Consider the following 19376-nt stretch of genomic DNA (forward strand, 5'->3'; position numbering starts at 1 on the left):
AGTGCTTTGTCACCGGAAGACTGGGATGCGAAGGTCACGGGTTTTTTAAGATGTTGCTCCCATCTGCAGTTCTGCAAACATAGTCTCATTTCTGGGACCCTGTTCCAGCAGTCAGGGCAGCACAGTGGTCAGGTCTTCTTCAGGTCTGTGGCTGAGGGACCCAACCCCAGCTGCTCGGGCAGAGGTAGGGGATGGAGTCCCCCAGGGACTCAGTCCAGCAGGAGCTGCCAGAGCCTCCTGGGCAGGAAGTGAGAGCCGGAGGACACTGAGGCCCAGATCCTAGGTCAAGGGGGGCCGCACGGGAGCCTCCATCCAAATGGTGGACAGACGCTGTACTGCTGGCTGAGCTGCCGGGTGGGGTGGGCACAGCAGACCAAGGAGCAGTGGCAGAGCAAGTGGCGTGCACGCTCCTCAGAGGGGCTGGACCTCAGAGGGTGGAATAAAGCAGGACTGCGCACCGTCCGGTCGGATACTGTCCGGTTGGATAGTCCTTCACACCACAGAGAAGGAGCACTCGGTGGGCGTATAGTGCACCTTCTCTCAACTTCCTGCCTTGGAGGAAGGACGGAACTGACAGACACTCAGCTGTGCCTGGTGTTGTACCTGGAACCCAGCAAGTATTCAGTACACACTCACTGGATGAATGGATAAGGGAATGACAGTGAATGAGTCTGTGGGTGCTTAGCTACTGTAACGTTTTTCAGACTGCAGCTCAAGACCCAGTAATAGATTGTGATCAGTTGGGTGGGTCAAGGTTAACGTTAAAAAAATAAAACAGGAAATATCAGAGAGCATCATGCCCTTTTATATAGTAAGGATAAGTATTTTGGCATGAAACTGATTGCAGCGGGCTGTGTGTGTGTGTGTGTGTGTGTGTGTGTGTGTGTGTGTGTGTGTGTGTGTATTTACTGGGTACAAAGGTATTTCTTACCTCTTGAAAAACACTGGGAATGAGTTAAAAAATCAGGCAGGAGCACCTACCTGCCAGGTTGTGTGGTTGAGCCGTGGAGTTTGCGGTTTGTAGTTTGGAAGGGTTTCCGGCAAGGGGTGTTCACCGGAGGCTTCCTGGAGGAGATGAGGTACTGGCCTGGCTGGACCGAGGCAGGGAGAGAGAAGAGGGTAGTCCAGAATCAACAGGTGTGAAGGCAGAGGAGTGTAGTGAGGTGTGGGTTGATGCCTGTGGAAGCAGGTCTGACCATGGGGTGGCTTGTTATGGGGGCAGCCGGACGGGGAGCATCTGGCAGGGCTGCGACCGAACAGGGGTGGAGGAGCGTGCTCTTTATTTGATGGGCAAATAATTGGCAGAAATGGACTGACTCAGGCGAGCAGTGGGCCACAGTGTGAGCCGGGAAGCTGGGGCCTGGCCTGGAGTCAGGAGGTTGTGGAGAGGCGGGCACTAGCGTCTGAGGCCTGGGAGGCTGGGCCAGTGCAGCTGGAGGCTGGGGAAGGAGGGATATGGATGAGCCCCACGTGACTCAGAGCCGTGCATTGGCGGGGGGTGGGCAGGGGGGCGGGTGCAGCTGGGCAGGTTGAGAAGGGGCTGAGGGTTGACCTTGGATATCCTGTTGGTGCTAAGGGTGGTCCTCCACCACAAGCGCCCTCCTCCTCCAGCTCCTGGGTGTCCACCCTCCCAGCCCAGAGCAGCCCCCTCCCCTGCCTGCAGCCCACATAAGCTCTCTTCCTGGACGAGAAAACGGTCTCAGGACGGGTGGGGGCATCTTGACATCTAGGGCTCCGTGTGACCTCCTGGGGGACCCCACAGACCCCCGGGGCCATGAGGCTCTCTGCCACACACACACAGCCCTGGGGCCGCACGGGCTCCTGGCTGAGCTCTGGGCTGTGTGTGGGGCTGTTGACCCACCCACCCACCCCCGCCCGCCCCAGGTGTGAGTGTGCACCTGGTTATGCGGGTGACAACTGCACGGAGAACCAGGATGACTGCGAGGACCACCACTGCCAGAATGGGGCCCAGTGCGTGGATGGAGTCAACGGCTACTCCTGCCTCTGTGCTGAGGGTTACAGGTGAGCGGGCCCGGGACGCACCATGAGTGCCTGACTCCTCTTAGCTGTCAGCTCTGGGACTGGCAGGAACCACCCTGGGAGCTTGCACCGTGGCTATGCCAGTCACCATCTGTGCGGTCTGGGGAAGGTTCAGCAGCAGCTCAGAGCACAGGCACGGGGTCCCTACCCGGACTGTCGGAGGGAGTGGGAGGTGGGTACAGATTACCGGGCAGCACCCCACCACTTACCTGCCCAGAGAACCCCTGAAGACATGCCCTGCATTAAAGGTCATTTACTTTTGCATCTTGGTCTCTCTGGGAGGCTGCGAGGGGAGGGCACTTGCCCTCCTTCCGGTCAGCCACCTCCCATGCTCTGCTTGTGTCTTCTTTTAAGGAACAATTTTATTGAGATATAATTCATATACTATATAATTCACCCAGTTAAAGTATATAATTCAGTGGCTTTTCATATACTCTCAGAGTTGTACATCCATTACCAACAAACAATTTTAGAACACTTCATTACCCCAAAGAAACTCCACACTCTTATCTATCACCACAACACCCCTCCATCCCAGCTCTAGACAAACACTAACCTACTCGTGTCTGGGTCTGTAGATTTGCTTATTCTGAATATTTCATATAAATGGAATCATACAATCTGTGGTCCTTTGTGACTGGCTTTCACGTAGCGTCATGTTTTATTTTATTTTTTTATTTAAAAATTTTTTTTGTGGTACGCTGGCCTCTCACTGCTGTGGCCTCTCCCGTTGCGGAGCACAGGCTCCGGACGCGCAGGCTCAGCGGCCATGGCTCACGGGCCCAGCCGCTCCACGGCATGTGGGATCTTCCCGGACCGGGGCACGAACCCGTGTCCCCTGCATCGGCAGGCGGATTCTCAATCACTGCGCCACCAGGGAAGCCCTAGCGTCATGTTTTAGAGGTTCATCCATGTGGTAGCATGCATCGGAACTTCATTCCTTGTTATGGCTGAATAATATTCCAGTGTATGGATATACCACATTTGTTTATCCATTCACTGTTGATAGAAATTTGAGTTGTTTCCTCTTTTTGGCTGTTGTGAATATTTGGTGCTACAGTATCTTCTCTCTTCTGTTTGTCTCTTAAGTCTCAGCTTTCTTTTCTGTAAAATGGGTGTAGTAAAACTTCCTAGCAGAGTTTGCTGACACGAACACTGAGTGCTTCTTAAAACTAATGGGCACACGAGTCACCTGGGGTCTTGTTAAAAACTAGACTCAGTAGGCTTTCCATTTCTGACAAGTGCTCAGGTGATGTTGATGCTGCTGGTGCAGGGACCGCACTTGTTTCTCACCTTTTTCCTCAGCATCTTTCTGGCTCTTAATTCTCTTAGGGAAGGTGTTCATTAGGAGCATCTTCTGTTACTTTAAAGCAACAGTGTCCCAAGATGTTTAGTGAGTTTCTCTCCAGGACTGTGGGAGAGGAAGACGACCGCTTGCTCCTTGGCCCTGCCCTCTCTGACCCGCGTCTTTTCCCGCTCAGTGGGCAGCTCTGCGAGACTCCTCCCCGCCCGCCTGCCCCCAGGAGCCCCTGTGAGGGGACCGAGTGCCAGAACGGGGCCAACTGTGTGGACCAGGGCAGCCAGCCCGTGTGCCAGTGCCTCCCAGGCTTTGGCGGCCCCGAGTGTGAGAAGTTGCTCAGTGTCAACTTCGTGGATCGGGACACTTACCTACAGTTCACCGACCTGCAGAGCTGGCCCCGGGCCAACATCACACTGCAGGTGCGTGCCCAGGGTGCCTGCCACAGAGGGTGGCCCGGCAGTAGGGGACCCTGGCCTCAGGTCAGAGTATCAGGACAGCTGGGAGCACCCTGTGTGAGTCAAAACTCTTTGGATGTGGGTATCAGGATCTCAGCTTGAGCTAGTTTGAGCACGGTCGGAAAGGTTATTGGGTCACCAAAACAGTCTCAGGGAAGGGCAGGAGTGGAGGTGGTCTCATGGGTGACTGGATCCGGAAAACCAAACTTACAGGATCCTCTGCCACCATCTCTTGTCTCAAAGACTCCCCTCAGCTTCAGCCTCCAATGCTGCAGACTGGCTTTCTCCATGTGGCTGGAACACGGCCACAGCTAGAGCTGGGAGCCCTTATTTTCCATTTCATGTCTTGAATTCCATCTCAGAACATCATTATGTGGAGGGAAAAAGAAGCAAGTTCTACTTCAGCAGCACTGTTTGCTAAATATTTCTTGGGGAGGGACAGCGGATTGCATTGCACTTCACATGAAAAGAAATTAAACTCCTCTTTAGTCCTCCCTTTCTTTTCCCCAAATTCCATTCCTTATCCTAACTGCCACATCTTTCTTCTCTCCTTTATTTGTCCTCTTCTCCTTCTTTTTCTCTCAGAACCTTTCGGCCTCCCAAACATGCCCACTCTGCTCTCCTTCCCTTGATCACCTCGCATAAATTCTATCCACTACACTGTCCACACAGCAAGACCACAGCTGGCCTAACTGCTCAACAGAATAAAACTCACCAAAACCCTGCCCAGCCATGGCCTCAGGCACATCCTTGGAGAGGCTCGGTTTATCCCGCTATCCCCACCGCAGGCTCTTCCCCGATAGCTCTAGTTGGACAACAGTCAACAACCTTGGATCGGAGAAAGATCTCTGATTGGCCTGCCTCAGGTCACATGCTCATCCCTGGACCAACTACTGAGTCCAGAGAGATGGGGTGCCATGGTCCAGACTGGGCCATGTGCCAGCTCTACAGACCAGGGGGTCAGGGTCTTTACCAGGAGAGGAACAAGGCAGGAAAAAAAATCATGGCTCCTACAGCATCATAGAGGCATCTCCCTCCCAAGGCACAGCTCCAGCTTTTGCTCTCATGGTTCCAGTGACAGGTGCTACCTTCCAGGTTTGGGTGGCTCTGGCTGTTGGAGAGTCTTCTTGAATCTGTCCTCTGTAGGTCCCATCCTGGCCCCAAGGCAGCTCCCTGAGGCCCACAGAACAGGATACCCCACATCCTGTCTAACCATCCTCTCTGGGCAGGTGGTCCCAAGCTGTCTTACCTCCTGGCAGAGTTTCCAGGCCTCAGCTGGCCCATGTCCCTCCCCTGCCTGGCCCTGGCCAGACCGGCTGTGGATGGAATTTGAGTGGGGGTGGTGGGGTGGGGGCTGCCGGCCTGGGACAGCGCCCCCTGCAGGATGTTTCCTTTGGGGAGACAGGGGAGGACAGTTCTGCACACATTTCTCTTTTAATCGTGGGTCCTCCGTCTGCCCCACCCGCCAGCCTGTGCTGCTGCTGCGTGGGGTGGGGTGGGAGAGAAAGTGCCGTTGCCATAGGTCTCCACAGCAGAGGACAACGGCATCCTGCTGTACAATGGGGACAACGACCACATAGCGGTGGAGCTCTACCAGGGCCACGTACGTGTCAGCTACGACCCGGGCAGCTACCCCAGCTCTGCCATCTACAGGTAGGGAGGGCTTCTTCAGGCCCCCCAGCTGCCCTCAAGGGCTGGGGGACTGCCAGGGAGGGGTCTCCTGGGCCAAGAGCAGGTGGTTATGGGCACTACCAGAGACCTGGGCTGCCCAAGCGGAACGGGCATTCAGATCACCGAGTCCAGCCCCATGCTGGCTCCGAGGCTCCCTGGGGCCTGAGCAGTGGTCCCATCCTTCCCTGTCCCACAACTGCCTCACAGGGAGCTCCTCAGTGGGGAGGGGAGGCCGATTAGTTGGAAACCCCTGCCCCAAACTTCTCAGCTTTCCTGAGACAGTGCCCAAAGGGGAGCAGGAGGGACCAGGTCAGAGGCCATCAAGTCCCCACAGTCCCCTCTGTTAGATACTTGGTTTCTTGGGAATCAGCTGCTGGACCAGTGGCCTTTCTGGGGACGTGCCTAGGCGGGGATGGGTCCAGCTGAAGGCCCTTCCCTGGGGTGGGGGCACCTCATCTTCTTCCAGTGCCGAGACGATCAATGATGGGCAGTTCCACACCGTTGAGCTGGTCACCTTTGACCAGATGGTGAATCTCTCCATCGATGGCGGCAGCCCCATGACCATGGACAACTTCGGCAAACACTACACACTAAACAGCGAGGCACCCCTCTATGTGGGAGGTGAGGACCTGGCCTGGGTGGAGCTGCAGCTGGCCCTCCCCGGGCCACTCCATCAGGTGGTAGCAACAGACATTCCAGGTGGGGCCTCTGTTGCTCTCTGGCCTGAGCCTTAGCAGGCTCAGGAGAACTGCCCTGTGGGGGACACTCCAAGGGGGCAGTGGCGGAGGATCCTAGTGAATGGCCAAGCTGCTGGCGGATTGTCCACCTAGCCTAGAGCCCGCACTGCTCTCTGCCCAGCCCAGACTGACAAAGAAGGATGGGAATGTGGGTTGGGCTTGAGGCCTGGCCTGGGAGGGGGCCTGGACTTCCCCAGCTATCTTTTGCACTGTAGGCACCTTTCCTCTTGGCTTAGGGCCAGAAAGGGCTTGTCAGTTAGTTGTTCAGGGTCCATTCTCGGGTCCCTCAGAGGCCCAGGCATGGACTCCCTGCTTCAACTGGGGACCTCCCAGATGGACTTACAGGCTTTGTGGCTAGATGACCCCATCCAGCACCCGAGAACATTTCTAGGTCTAGATGAGACAGGTTTCTAGATGCAGTGGGGCCGTCTCAGTGCCGCAGAGGGCCTTGCAGAGACTTTGGCCAGGAGGGTGTGAGGGATGGAGCCCTGGATTCTAATCCCAGCTCTGCTGTGTACTAGTTGTGCTACTTTGCGCAGGTCCCTGAGCACTGACATCGAAGCGGTTTCAGCAACTCTGACGTCAGAGGGCTGCTGTGAAGGGATGACAAAAGTGGGGGACAAAGTGCCGTACACATGAGTTCGGGGCCCAAGTCCTTTGCTGCCTTTGGGGTCTCTGGGAGGTAAAAGCTGGTGTTCTGGGCAGGAGCCCTGGGCGAGGGCGGCCAGACTCTGGCACCCAGAGCATCACTTGTCAGCTGGCTGCTGCCAGGCCTGGCACCCCCAGGCTCTGATCACAGAGGAAGCAGCTTTTCCATTTCTTCTGGGAAAGGAGTCTGGACCCTCCAAGGTGGCAAAAGACATTGGCCCAGAGTTGCAGAGACTGAAGGACAGATGCCGAGGGCAAAAGGGAACACCGTAGAGATGCCCAGTGGACCTCAGAGGTGGATGCCAGGCAGGGTTTGAGCCTAACTCAGCCCAGCTCTGCCCCCTCCCCTCCACTCCAGGGATGCCAGTGGACGTGAATTCGGCTGCCTTCCGCCTGTGGCAGATCCTCAATGGCACGAGCTTCCACGGTTGCATCCGAAACCTATACATCAACAACGAGTTGCAGGACTTCACCAAGACGAGGATGAAGCCAGGGGTGGTGCCAGGCTGTGAGCCCTGCCGGAAGCTCTACTGCCTGCATGGCATCTGCCAGCCCAATGCCACACCAGGGCCCGTGTGCCACTGCGAGGCCGGCTGGGAGGGCCTGCACTGCGACCAGCCAGCCGACGGCCCCTGCCATGGCCACAAGTGAGCCTGGGCTGGGCTCAGGGAACCATCCCCCACTGCCCACCTGCAGGTTCCCTTCCCTTCCCTGCAAGTTCCACTTCCCCATGGTGAGGAAAGACTGTGTCTTTAAACTCCAAAATTGGAACATGTGGCCTAACACAGGGTTTTATTAATTTTTTTCTGGCTTTCAGTTTTTATTAACAGGAAAAGGACCCTAGGGACAAACACAGAATCACATTTTGCTCCCTTTGTTTCAATTTTGGGAACAGAATAAGACCCTGTGAAGCCCAAGGCTGGGGGTGTGGGATGCCCTCGGGTGGGCTTGGATTGGCTCTGGCCTGTCCTCACAGTGCCTTTTCTCTCTCCCCTCCAGGTGTGTCCACGGGAAGTGCATGCCTCTAGATGCTCTTTCCTACAGCTGCCAATGCCAGGATGGGTACTCGGGGGCCCTGTGCAACCAGGCTGGGGCACCTGCAGACCCCTGTGGGGGCCTGCGGTGCCTGCACGGCCACTGCCAGGCCTCAGCCACCAAGGGGGCGCACTGTGTGTGTGACCCCGGCTTTTCGGGAGAGCTGTGCGAGCAAGGTCAGGGGCCCCCCTCCTGACATGCCCTCTCCAGGGTCCCTCCCCACAACGTGCTTTAGTGACTTGACTTTTCTTTTTCCCAACCTCAGCAACCCCTCTGTGCCCCCTCTCCCCTCCTGCACCTTGGGCTGCTATTGGGCTGTAGCACCCCCAGTCCTCTGGGCTCTGAGCCCTACCTCCAGACAGATGCCCATCTCTCCCTGCCCCAGCTTGCCCTGTAGCCCCTTTATCTGGGCTAAGTGCCCCTTCTGGCTGGGGTCTCTCCTTACAGAAGAGACCACCAGAGTAACAGCATCTTGGCCACATCACTTAGGGACCTGGAGAGCAGCAGGAAGTCTGAGTTGGGGACCCTTCCCAGGTCCTCCTGGCCCACGTGACCAAGACGGTCAAGGGACTTCTGCTGAAGGGGGCAGGAAAGAGCCTGAGAAATCCAAAACTCAGGCACCTTCAGGTCCCCTAGGCCATACCCCCTGGCTCCACTTTCTTCTCTGATGTCATCACCTCCCAGGCTTCCAGCCACCTCTTGCACTCCTCTGGAGGCCACCTTACCCTGGCAGCCCAATCTGTCCTGGGGGGCCTTGGCAGCTAGAAAGTTCTTCTTTTTCACTGACCTCACTGTGGGTCCAGGAGGAAGCGTGTGCATGTGCATGTCTGGTGGGGATGGAGGTGGGGTCCAAGGATGCTGCCCCACCCTCCTTCTCCTCCTTTTTCTCCTCCTCCTGCCTCCCCGGGGGCAGCGCTGGCCCATGGGTGTGCCCTGAGGCTTTCTCTTGGTGTCTGTCCCATCCAGAGTCCGAGTGCCGGGGGGACCCTGTCCGGGACTTTCACCAGGTCCAGAGGGGCTATGCCATCTGCCAGACCACGCGCCCGCTGTCGTGGGTGGAGTGCCGGGGCTCATGCCCCGGCCAGGGCTGCTGCCAGGGCCTGCGGCTGAAGCGGAGGAAGTCCACCTTTGAGTGCAGCGACGGGACCTCTTTTGCCGAGGAGGTGGAGAAGCCCACCAAGTGTGGCTGTGCCTTCTGCGCTTAGCGCCCGGCGTGGACGGCGAGGGGAGAGGGCGGGCGAGGGGGCGCGGCCGCGGCGGAGACCGAGTGACCGGCAGCTGGCTGGGGTGCGGGCCATCACCATGGCGACGCCTGGGCTACCGGCCCTCCCGTGGGCGGGTGGGGGGGGGGGGCAGAACCACCTTTCTAAAGTCGACGGCGCCGCAGCTGGGGGCGGGGCGGGTGGGCGTGGCCCGGGCCGCAGCCCGCGCTCTCCGGAAGTGCCTTGCACAAATAGGCGCTTAATAAATATTTGTTGAATGAATGTGTGCGTGAGGTCAGGCCAAGAAGTGCAGAATAGTGACACCTCCTCCTTGCCTGCTACCTGGGTCTGAAGATGGGACTGCCACTTCCCAAACCAGCCTTTCCCTCTCGCCTGTGGCCTGTGCGGGTCCCAGAAGCCCCTTGCCCCCCTGCAGATAACCTTGAAGTACTCCCAGCCTGCGCTGGAGCAGCGGGCCTGGCTCTCAGCTTCTGCTGCCGCAGGGTCTGCTGGCAGTAGGCCAGGCTGCGAAGGGGAAGGGCCCCCTCCTGCTGGCCAGGAAAGGACCAAGCCCTGCCCCCTGGGCTGCCTGGCAGTGCTGCAGCCACTGCTTGCTTGGGAACGGGCCAGGGGGTGGAGGTTGTTTTAGGACCAGACCTCTGAATCCCAGAGTTATGGGATGAGCACTGTAATTTCAAGGAGGGTGCTCATGCGGAGAAAACAACCACTGGGACTGCTTGGGCGGGGGCACACCACCAAAAAGGACAGAGGGGTTCTTGGTTCCAACTGAATAAACATCACCACCTCCAGACACTAGCCACCAAGGGGGCATTGGTCCTGGGCTTCCCCAGCCATTAGCCAGCCATCAGCTGCTAGCTAGCAGGGGGACTTGGGGGTGTAGGGGGCTTGGGCTAGGCTGCTAGGCCAAAGAGGGGTCTCCTCCCATGTAGACTGGGTTCAGATCACCTCACGCCGCAGACCAGTAGGGAGCAGTGGTCCAGACATCAGGAAACCTCGGCTGGCTCTGTCACTCTGGGCAAACTTCTTCCTCATGGGCATCAGTCTCCTCAGCTATCAAATGGGGAGATGGGGGCGAGCAATGTAGACTCTCCCACTGTGGCTCCAGGAGGGAAGCTGGAGGAGTTAGAAGATCTACTTTCATTAATCATGTCAACAAGTATTCATGTGCCTATCCGGGGCTGGGTACTGTGGGTGTTCTCCCCTCACAGACGGATGCGACTGACCACAGAACATCACAGGAGCGACCTGTGATGCCTGGGAAGGATGCCTGGGAAGGGGTCTGAGGCGGGTGAGGGCTCCAACCACAGACACCGGCCCAGGCCAGAGTTGCTCACTCCAAATGTTTGCAAGGAAGGATTCAGTGTCTGAAGAGTCATCGAACATGTGGCCATGTGACTACAAATGCTTCTCCTCCATGCAGAAGGAAAACGCAGAAAGATGATCTTTGTGCCTAAATAGCGAGCTGGCTGGAAGGAAGATAGGTCACGCTCTCCTGTCCCAGTGTCTCCCCAAGAGCGTGTGCCCCTGGGGGATCCTGGGGGGCAAGGAGGGTGAGCATGTCCCTTTCCTGGCTCCTTCCATCTGCAAACAGAAGGCAGGGTCAGGGGAGTGTGTTGTGTTGGGGTTGAGGTGGCCTTGTGCTTGGGGGCAGCAGCTGGAGCCCTTGATACTGAGTATCTTGGAGCCTCCTACCATTGAGAGAGCCCGGTGTGCTCCACTACTCTGGGACTCAGACCAGTGAGTTTGAGTCCTGGGCCCCCTGTAATGGGAAGAGGACCCTGCCCTGTCCACCTGGGGAGGTGTCCTGAAGGCTGGATCTGCCCCTCACCAGGGGCCAGGCTCTATTGTCCTGTAACTCTGAGCAAGGCCACAGCACCCCTCACACTCATGGGCAGCAGCCTAGGCCTCGAGAGGCTTCTCCTAGGGCTGCACAGCATCCCTCTCTTACCTAGACTTTCTGGGTCCCTGCGGGCGCCTGGACAGCAGCCAGCACCAGGCTGGGTAGGAAGGAAATCTCAAGTGTAGCCAGCCTGCCCCTTCCACGGAAGAGAGGGTTCTGGAACCCGCCAACCCTGAGACACATACCTTCCCCTGGCCACCACCATTCCTCACTGACCTGCAGAAACCGTTCCCCGGCCTTGAGGGGCGATGTCTGGCAGGACCTCTTCACTCTGCAGAAGTGGAAAGGGCACCTGCAGACAGGTACCGGCTGCCAGGAGTCCTGCACTCCCAGTGCCATGGGTTTGGGAGGGCAGAGGGTGGAGTGTTTGTTTGCAGGGAGCACCCCGCGAGCTTGCTGCCATCCCTGTCCACCCCTCCACAGCACCCTGCGCCCCAGCCCAGCTCCATACTCACCCTTGGTCGAGCCAGAAGATTGGGATGCACCACAAGGGTGAGGGCAGCAAGGGGCCGAGAGACCCATGCACCCCAGGATCAAGTTTTCCTCAACTGAACCACCAACCCAGAAGTTGCTAAGGAACTGGATCACCACACACCTTGCCTGTTCACGTTTGGGCCTGCCGAGTCCCAGAAGAAGGCTACGGCGAAATCATCTGAGAGATCATTTCCAAGCCTTGCCACCCCTTTGGTAAAGATTCCAGTTCACTTTGACGTCGTCCTCGGCTGATTCCACTGAAGAGACATAAGCAGGGCAAGTCCCAAAGTTGCTGCTGCTTTGGCAGCACTGCAGGCGACAGTGGCCTTGGCTCCCTGTGTGCAGGTGTCAGGAAATGGAAAAGGCTGGACTTTGTCTCTTCTTTGCCTGCTGTTAGCCTAACCACGAAAGTATCTCTTTACACAGAATACTTAACAGATTCTAATATATATTTGTATTTCATTTTGTTATAGTATTTTTATATGTTAAAGTCAACATCCAGTGTCTTGCTTCGCTTTTCAGATGCTATGTAGTTGTGACATTTGGTTTGGTTTGGGGTGGGGGGGGGTTCTGTAGTCTTGTTTGGATCACTCTTTTAAAGAGACTGGTTTAGAACAAGCCCCTGGGAGAGCCACACCTGCCCTGTCCTGAGACGTGTTATTTTAGAACATGTTGGATATTGTCTGTTGTCTTCCTGTGAACATGAAATTGATTCACTCAGGTTCTGCCTTTGTTGATCTCTTTTTCTGCATCAAGGATGAGCCCAGGGCTGCTGACACACAACCTCGCACGGGCGAGAGTTTCTGGGCTGCCCGTACACCAGCCACAATCCAGGCGTGGAGCCGAGGCACAGCACAACTAGGGTATCTGCCCTTGGAACTCCCTAGCCTTCCTGAAGTGGCAAAGGAGGCCTGTTCCTCCTGCAGAAGGAAGGGGTGGTCTGGGGGTGGCTTAGTCATAGCTCCCTGGGGATGTCAGTGTGAGAACAGAGCCTGACACGGCACGGCACACACAGGTCTGGGGAGGCTGCCCATCCTCGCTTCTCCCCAAGTGTCACACCCACGTTTTGTAAGTCTGTGTACACAGCCATGCCCATATTTAACATGGCTCTGAAGGTTTTAGAGCGTCAGGGCAACAGATTAGAGCTGTGTGGCTTCTCCAACTGTCCTGTAAGGTTGACCTGTCAGGCACCAGAACAGCGGTTCTTAGGGATCAGTGGAGAAAGGAGGCAAACCTACTTCTACAGTGGTTCTACTATGACTTCAGACCACAGAATTGCACTCAAATTGAGCTTTGTAGGACATGTGACCTCAGTGTCTTGGTGAGGCCAGGCCCTGGCAGTGAGGCTGGCCCTCCTCTGATGCAGGACCATAAACTGATTTCCTGCTCGTGGTGATGGTCACATATGCCACACCTTAACAGCACATGGTCACCTTGAAAGTGGGCAGTGATGGTAACTGCAGGGCCTTCAAAGCAGTGAGGGATTTGGGAGGAAATGTAATGAACCCGGTACAGGACAGAAAACAGGTTAAAATAGGGTTGTAATAGGGTTGTAAGCTCAAGAGTCTGCAGAGGCCAGTAGGTTACTTACCTAAATGAGTCAAGTGGGCACATGCCCTTCAGCCCATCATTTGTACTGTCACTTCTGATAAAGCAGCAGGGATAGAGACCTGGTTTCCTACTGTAAAGAGCAAGGGACAAATGGTAAATGAGGCAGATTGTGATGACCTGAAAGGTGAGCTTTCCAATCTACCCAGCTTCAGCTGATTCTTACCACGCACTAATTTTGTCAGATCATTACCTTTTTTTAAAAGAGAAGCTAGAAATCAACTTTTATGTAAACACTCAGTTTTACAATATTGCTTTTTTAAACACTGGCTATAAATAAAACACAACTGCTGCAGGGTTATTTCCATCGGGTGGAGTTCTGCATGTCAATGGCCACTGTCAGGTGAACTTGTTAATGAAATTGTGGCTGATTCCACAGGAATCACTGGCTCACTGGATCCCTAAATAGACTCATCTCCAGGTGAGTTGAAAGAATATAATGAACCGGGTCATGAGGCGAGTAAATGGAAGGATTTCCTGCCAACTTTCTGCCATACCCCAACATGGGCTCCGGGAGCTGGGGTGCTGGGCACATCCCCCCTAATCTAGCAGTGGCATACCTGAGGTCAGAAGCGCGGATTCAATTGCTCCTTGCACCTCAGGATGAAGCACTGGCATCTTCCCAATTCTGCCATGGGATTTCCCAAGGATCATCCATCGTGTTTTCTATTCCCTGAAGTTAGGCATAACTCACAAAATGGCCACAGATCTACCAAAACGATGTTCCTTTAAGTCCCAACATCAGTGGCCGAGGCAAAAGTAGTAAGAAGTATTGCTTTTTGGCAACTTACCAACTTTGCCGTAGGCTACAAGTTGAATGCTGGGCTTCAGTGCGTTCTGTACCCTCCTCTCCAGTAACTACACAAACACACTTTAATATCAAAGAAGTTTAATACGCTGCAATAAAATAAGCGCCTAGGAAAAGCTCATGGAATAGATGTCAACGTTAGAGAAATCCCGCCCACACATCCTCTAGCTCCATAAACCAACCCTCAAAACCAAACTAGAAAATCTGAAACAACAAAGGAAATCCTTCCAAGCTTGGATTTCAGTGAGGGCCCCTTTACCAATAACAAGAACACAGTTTCCTACATGGTCTAATAGGAAAGTAAAACACAGAAGCACAAAAAGTCCACAAGATTTCAATATTTAAGAGACTTGGTACATATTCAAAGTTAAAATAACTCCAACTTTTATAGCTATACATATTGTTTTAAAGCAACTTAATATATTTTAAATTTCATATATACACTCTCAAAGGTTCTTCAGGTGAGGTATGTAAACATTGTCTAATGAAAAATTTTCAATGTTTCAAACCAACAAATTCACAGCATACATTGAATTTTCTTCCATAAAAGACACAGTATTTTCCTACACTCACTAACATAGTGGAAGTCCAGGCCCAAGGGATACATGCTGATCATCCGGATTACCATTTGCAGAAATTCTCATTTCGCTACTTTTGACAAGGCCGCCTTCACACAGGTCAGGATCACACACTTGGTACCAGGAAGGAGCTAGGGCCTCTGGAGACTCTGTCCTTGGGCATCTGGATCGCTGGCTAAGACTCACAACACAGCAAAAAGGAGCACATCTGAACAACCACGAGATTGACCTCGGCAATGACAACACTGGGAAGAACCAGAAAGACCTTTAAAGGAACCGTAGAGATTCATCTTGGAGCTCCCTCGATCCACAGCCGGATCAGCAGCCCTGCCCTAATTAAATTCATTCTGAAGGCTGTGGCCTAAAACCAATAAAAACCCAACACGGCACCTGAGCTTCAGTTAAATTGCATGGGCCTCCTATGACCCCCTGGCCTCTCAAAGGCATTAACTCTAGCCTAAAAGTAGGACCCTGGGCTGTGCTTTTCATACACGTTGGGGTTGAATTTCTTAATATCATAATACGTATGGGAAAATAATGCCATGAGTTCACAAAGATGACCAATGCCTGCACACAGGCACTGGCCAATGACCTGGGAGGAGCTCAATTTTGAAAACTACTTGTTCCCTGAGGGTAAACAGCAGGCTTCTATTGAGATTAAGTGAGGCTAATAAAGGGATTATTTATTACAAGGCCATAAGACTCGGGGAGCCTCAGGGCGGAATTCTATTTTACCCCACGTAATCTATAACGCCCCCCCACCCTACCCCACCCCCCCGCGCCCTCCGCCCACCACAAGAAGTAGTCACCTTCCCAAAGACACAACATAGGTCCGCTTCTTTCCTCTTGCTTGCTTCAGGCTCAGCAATGGAAAGTTTTATCCTAATGCACCCACTTCAATCTAAAAAAACACTAGTGAAAAATTCCAAACACCATCATAAATACAAAAGAGAAGACATATTCCAAAAGCCTAAAAAACTACATTATTCTATTAATGGTTATCTGGGTGTGGGGTATTTTTCATAAAGTTCAGGACGGTCACAAGGAGAGGCTGCTAAACAGCTTAGAAATCTGCTGGACTGAACACGCTTGGGATGCTTGGAGAGGCAACTGCCCTCTTTGCACGAACCTAAATGATTTAACCCCAGACACGGAGGGGGCTTCAGATAATTCAAACTCAGGCACAGAGGAGGAGTACAGAAAATGCGCTAGCTCTTAAAGGTAGCTCAGATACAGTCAAAGGGCTTTTTATTGGCCACTTAGATTTTTAACGTGAAAGGTTCTTACACTTATGCTATAGCCAAATGCGTTTTGCCTCAGCTAGGTTCTGTAGACCCTACAAATTCATGGAGAATTGATAATTTTTCAGTCTCTATGCCCAATTTTGGATGTGTCTGGTGCTGGCAGATTTCTCATCCATCGCTAGTGTTGTATGATGTGAAGGAGCGTGCAGACAAACAGAAGCAAAAATTCAAGTACAGCAACCTCTCCAGCAAAGGCAAGAGGTCTTAGCAAGAGCTGTTCTACCCCCACCCTATCCTCTGAGACAAGGGCTAACGCAGAGCCCGGAATAAATGCTATTACCTAGACTCTTATTGCTTACAGGCAACACATCAGAAAGAAAACCTGGAAATCTGCTCTGCAGGTCTGGGGGCTGACCACTGACCGGTTTATCATACGTGTGTGTGTGTGTGTGTGTGTGTGTGTGTGTCTGTGTGTGTGTATATAAAATATATAATATATATAATATATAATATATAACATAACCAGATGAGAAGAGGGAACGATTAAAGCTTGGATTTGATGTAACATTACAGATCAAATGCCCCAAACAGCTCTCAACCTGCTGGTTTTTGTTCTTTCTCCATGTGTGAACTGTGTTATGAAAGGAAGTCCACTGCTCAAAATATATTCTTCTACAATACTACAATGCAAACCAACATCACTCAGAACATGAATCTGTACACAGCACATGTAATAAATATTTTTTAAAAAACTATTTACAACGTTATTTCTCGTGAACATTTAGATGAGAGCAAAGTTTATTTCTTCCTGCAAAGGTTAAAAAAGTTTTGACTGTCTAGTTCAGTGCTAAATTCCCTGGCACCTAGTTACCCTTTCACATTTCATCTTAAAATCAGATTTGCTTACAAATAGCATCTGAAAAAAACATTCTCCAGCATTACTGTTCAAGTGTCTTCCTCATTTGTTTAGAAAAGACAAAGGGAGGCCATAAGTAAATATGCTAATTATGGTTCAAATGGATGACACAAATCCCTGTGTGTCCAGTCCCAAGCTCACCGCAGTCCTGGAGCTGCAGTTCTCAGTCCAGCCAGCCGGGCTGAATGAGAATCGTGACTCAGACAGGGGTGCCCAGGAATGGGGCACAGGTCAGAGGAACATGATGGGAAAGCATCAGTTCCATTACATTTACGGGTGTTGAATTGCAGACCAGGACTCCTGAGAAGTAAAGCTGCACACATCTTAGAGCAGATGGCCTCACTGTGTACCATCAGTTATAGGTGGGCTGGCCCACATCTGCACAGATGCTGAGAGAGGGAGGAGGCAGCGAGCTGAGGTGCTCAGTACTCGGTCAAGGTGCGCGAGGAAACCTGCTTATCTCCCGTGGTTAACGAGAGTGGGAATAGGTGTCTTTCATGAAGGTGAGAAAGACTAAAATACATCTTAATGCTTTCTTTAGGCCACCAGTGGTTTCTCCATATCCCACAGGTATAGGTTTGGATTTCCTTGGGGTTACAACTAAGGCTCATCTCCCTGCACAGGATGTTGAAATCTACAGCTGAATGTACCTACTGTGTATGCAAAGAGTGGGCGGCTAGAGGCAAGCCCCGATGCCATGCCTGGTGCAGCCACACCGATTGTGGGAGACCCACTTTGTTCTGGGATGGGGTGACAGAGGGGATTGTGCTCAGGTTCCCAATCCAGTTGCATCTGCCCCAATACAGTGAGGGCTTCAAGGCTCACCCTTCTGCCTTCACTATGTTGTTTGGGGGCTCAGTAGCCGAGCATTGTAGCTGGGGAGGATGGGTTCTCTAGAAAGAACACTTTTCTGGAAAGCCCTTTTGACATTAATTTTTTTGTTTGTTTGTTAAAATAAATACTTTCTATAGAAGCATTTGAACAGGAAAATACCACTATTTACACAGTGAAATAAATTTCACAGTGGTGTGTATAAATATGTATTATATATATGTATTTGAAATCAGTCACATAGTCTCCTAGAACCTATTAAGAATGCAGAAATCACTGGTGAAACTTATAACCTTAAGCTATAGTGCCTCTAAAACTAATCCCTGTGGTATAAATATACAAAATTATGAAAATCTTGCTTGTATAGCATCTCTTCCACAAACTAGCTCCCAAATTCTACAGATTTAGCTCCAAGACAACATGTGAAGTGTAGATTATAGAAAACGATTTGAGTGAGAAAGTTGGTAAGGTGACTAGCATTTGGACCCAATGGCTAACTACGAGAAGAAAAATAGTTATGAAAAGAAATGCTTCTAATTCAACATATATATGTTCAGTGAAGCACTTGAAAGGTAGGAGACTTCCCAGAGAAGAGGCCTCCTGGAAGGGGGCTTGGGGCATAAGCAGAAGAGGAGACAGGCAAGGTGCCAAAGATGGGTCCTCAAAATGAGGTGAGTTAGGCCTGACCAGGAGCAGGCTTCACTGGCCAGGCCAGAGAGCTCTGAACTTCGGTCTAAAGCTGCTGGTGGGCTGACAAGGTGCCATCAACATGCTGGTATTTTTAACAGAGCTGAGGATGGGTGATCTGGATTAGAGGTTCAGACAGGTAAAAAGACCAGCCATTTATATTCACAAGTAATGCCCGAAGCTTGGGGAGTGATAAACTTGCAAATATACTGTACATGAATATACTGTATAGTTTCTGGAGGTGAAACTAACATGCTCTCTGGCTGCTGGGAGAGGCACTAATCTAGGCTTTAAGTTCATGAGGAAATCCGTTTGTGTTGAGCACAGCTGTAGGGGAATAGCTCTCCATGAGAGTCAAGTTCACCCTGACTCATAAACATGAAGACAACTGTAGTACTTTTAGTTTAAAAGACTTTGTACTTTTAGCTTTAACTAGTTATCCTAGTAGATCAGATTGAATGTCCACGATTCAACAAATACTCAATCCACAAAGGGAGATATATTTTTTTCTTTAATACACGAGCATTAGTCAGGAATAATGTGGAACAGCAGCTGTGTGCTAAGATCGAACAGGCAGAAACCGTGAAATCTAAAAGGAAAGAAACGTTGCAATGCTGGACTACATTAAAAAAAAAAAAGTTTGTGCCTAACTGGCCACACAATTTGATCTTGAATGACATATTGCAAGGGCCAGTAAAACTTTTCTTTAAAGGGTCAGGTAGTAAATAGCTTATATTTTAGGCTGTGTGGGCCACATGGGGTCTCTTTACTCTTTTTTTTTTTTTTTTTTTTAACATAACCCTTAAAAAAAACAAGGTACAATGCATTCCTGCAATCTCTGGTATATTACAGAACCATGGGCAAGTGGTTCTCTTTTTAATAAGCAATCTACTTCCATGTGGCTTGCCTACTGAGCACCTCATGTTAAATGGAATGGTCCCAGGCAGGTGAGAAAGCCTCTGTGTCACTCTGCTCACTGGTGAGCATAATTGCACACCTGCCCCTCTGAGCACTAACATAAACCAACAGGGCTCTGGGAAAATGATCAGACAAAGGGAAGGTAATGCAAGGAACCGGCCAGCTGTGGCTCAATTCCAAAGGCAGAAGCATGAGCAAGGATGCCTGCAAAGTGACTCAAGTAGTTCCCTGGGTCCCCAGTATAGCATGGCAAGCAGCATCAGAGAGCTCTGGGTTTCTGCCTGAGCATGACAGTAACTTTAA

The 19376-nt window shown here is 52.1% G+C and overlaps 1 protein-coding gene and 1 long non-coding RNA gene across 2 annotated transcripts in view; both read left to right on the forward strand.

Annotated features, from left to right (window-relative positions):
* SLIT1 (slit guidance ligand 1) overlaps positions 1-9185 on the forward strand; it is a 175708-nt gene extending 166523 nt beyond the window's left edge. The window contains exons 31-37 of the mRNA XM_059054686.2: positions 1885-2022; positions 3522-3759; positions 5318-5448; positions 5933-6087; positions 7210-7498; positions 7851-8062; positions 8853-9185. Coding sequence (XP_058910669.1) covers positions 1885-2022; positions 3522-3759; positions 5318-5448; positions 5933-6087; positions 7210-7498; positions 7851-8062; positions 8853-9091 — 1402 coding nt within the window. The 3' untranslated portion in view covers positions 9092-9185. The remainder of the gene's footprint in view (positions 1-1884; positions 2023-3521; positions 3760-5317; positions 5449-5932; positions 6088-7209; positions 7499-7850; positions 8063-8852) is intronic.
* A 1848-nt stretch (positions 9186-11033) lies between these two features.
* Positions 11034-12203, forward strand: LOC136793519 (uncharacterized). Its single transcript, XR_010838856.1, has 2 exons — positions 11034-11311; positions 11433-12203. It is a non-coding gene; the product is annotated as an uncharacterized lncRNA (long non-coding RNA).
* The last annotated feature ends 7173 nt before the right edge of the window (positions 12204-19376 follow it).

Source organism: Kogia breviceps, chromosome 2, assembly GCF_026419965.1.
Source record: "Kogia breviceps isolate mKogBre1 chromosome 2, mKogBre1 haplotype 1, whole genome shotgun sequence".
Classification (NCBI taxonomy): Eukaryota; Metazoa; Chordata; class Mammalia; order Artiodactyla; family Physeteridae; genus Kogia; species Kogia breviceps.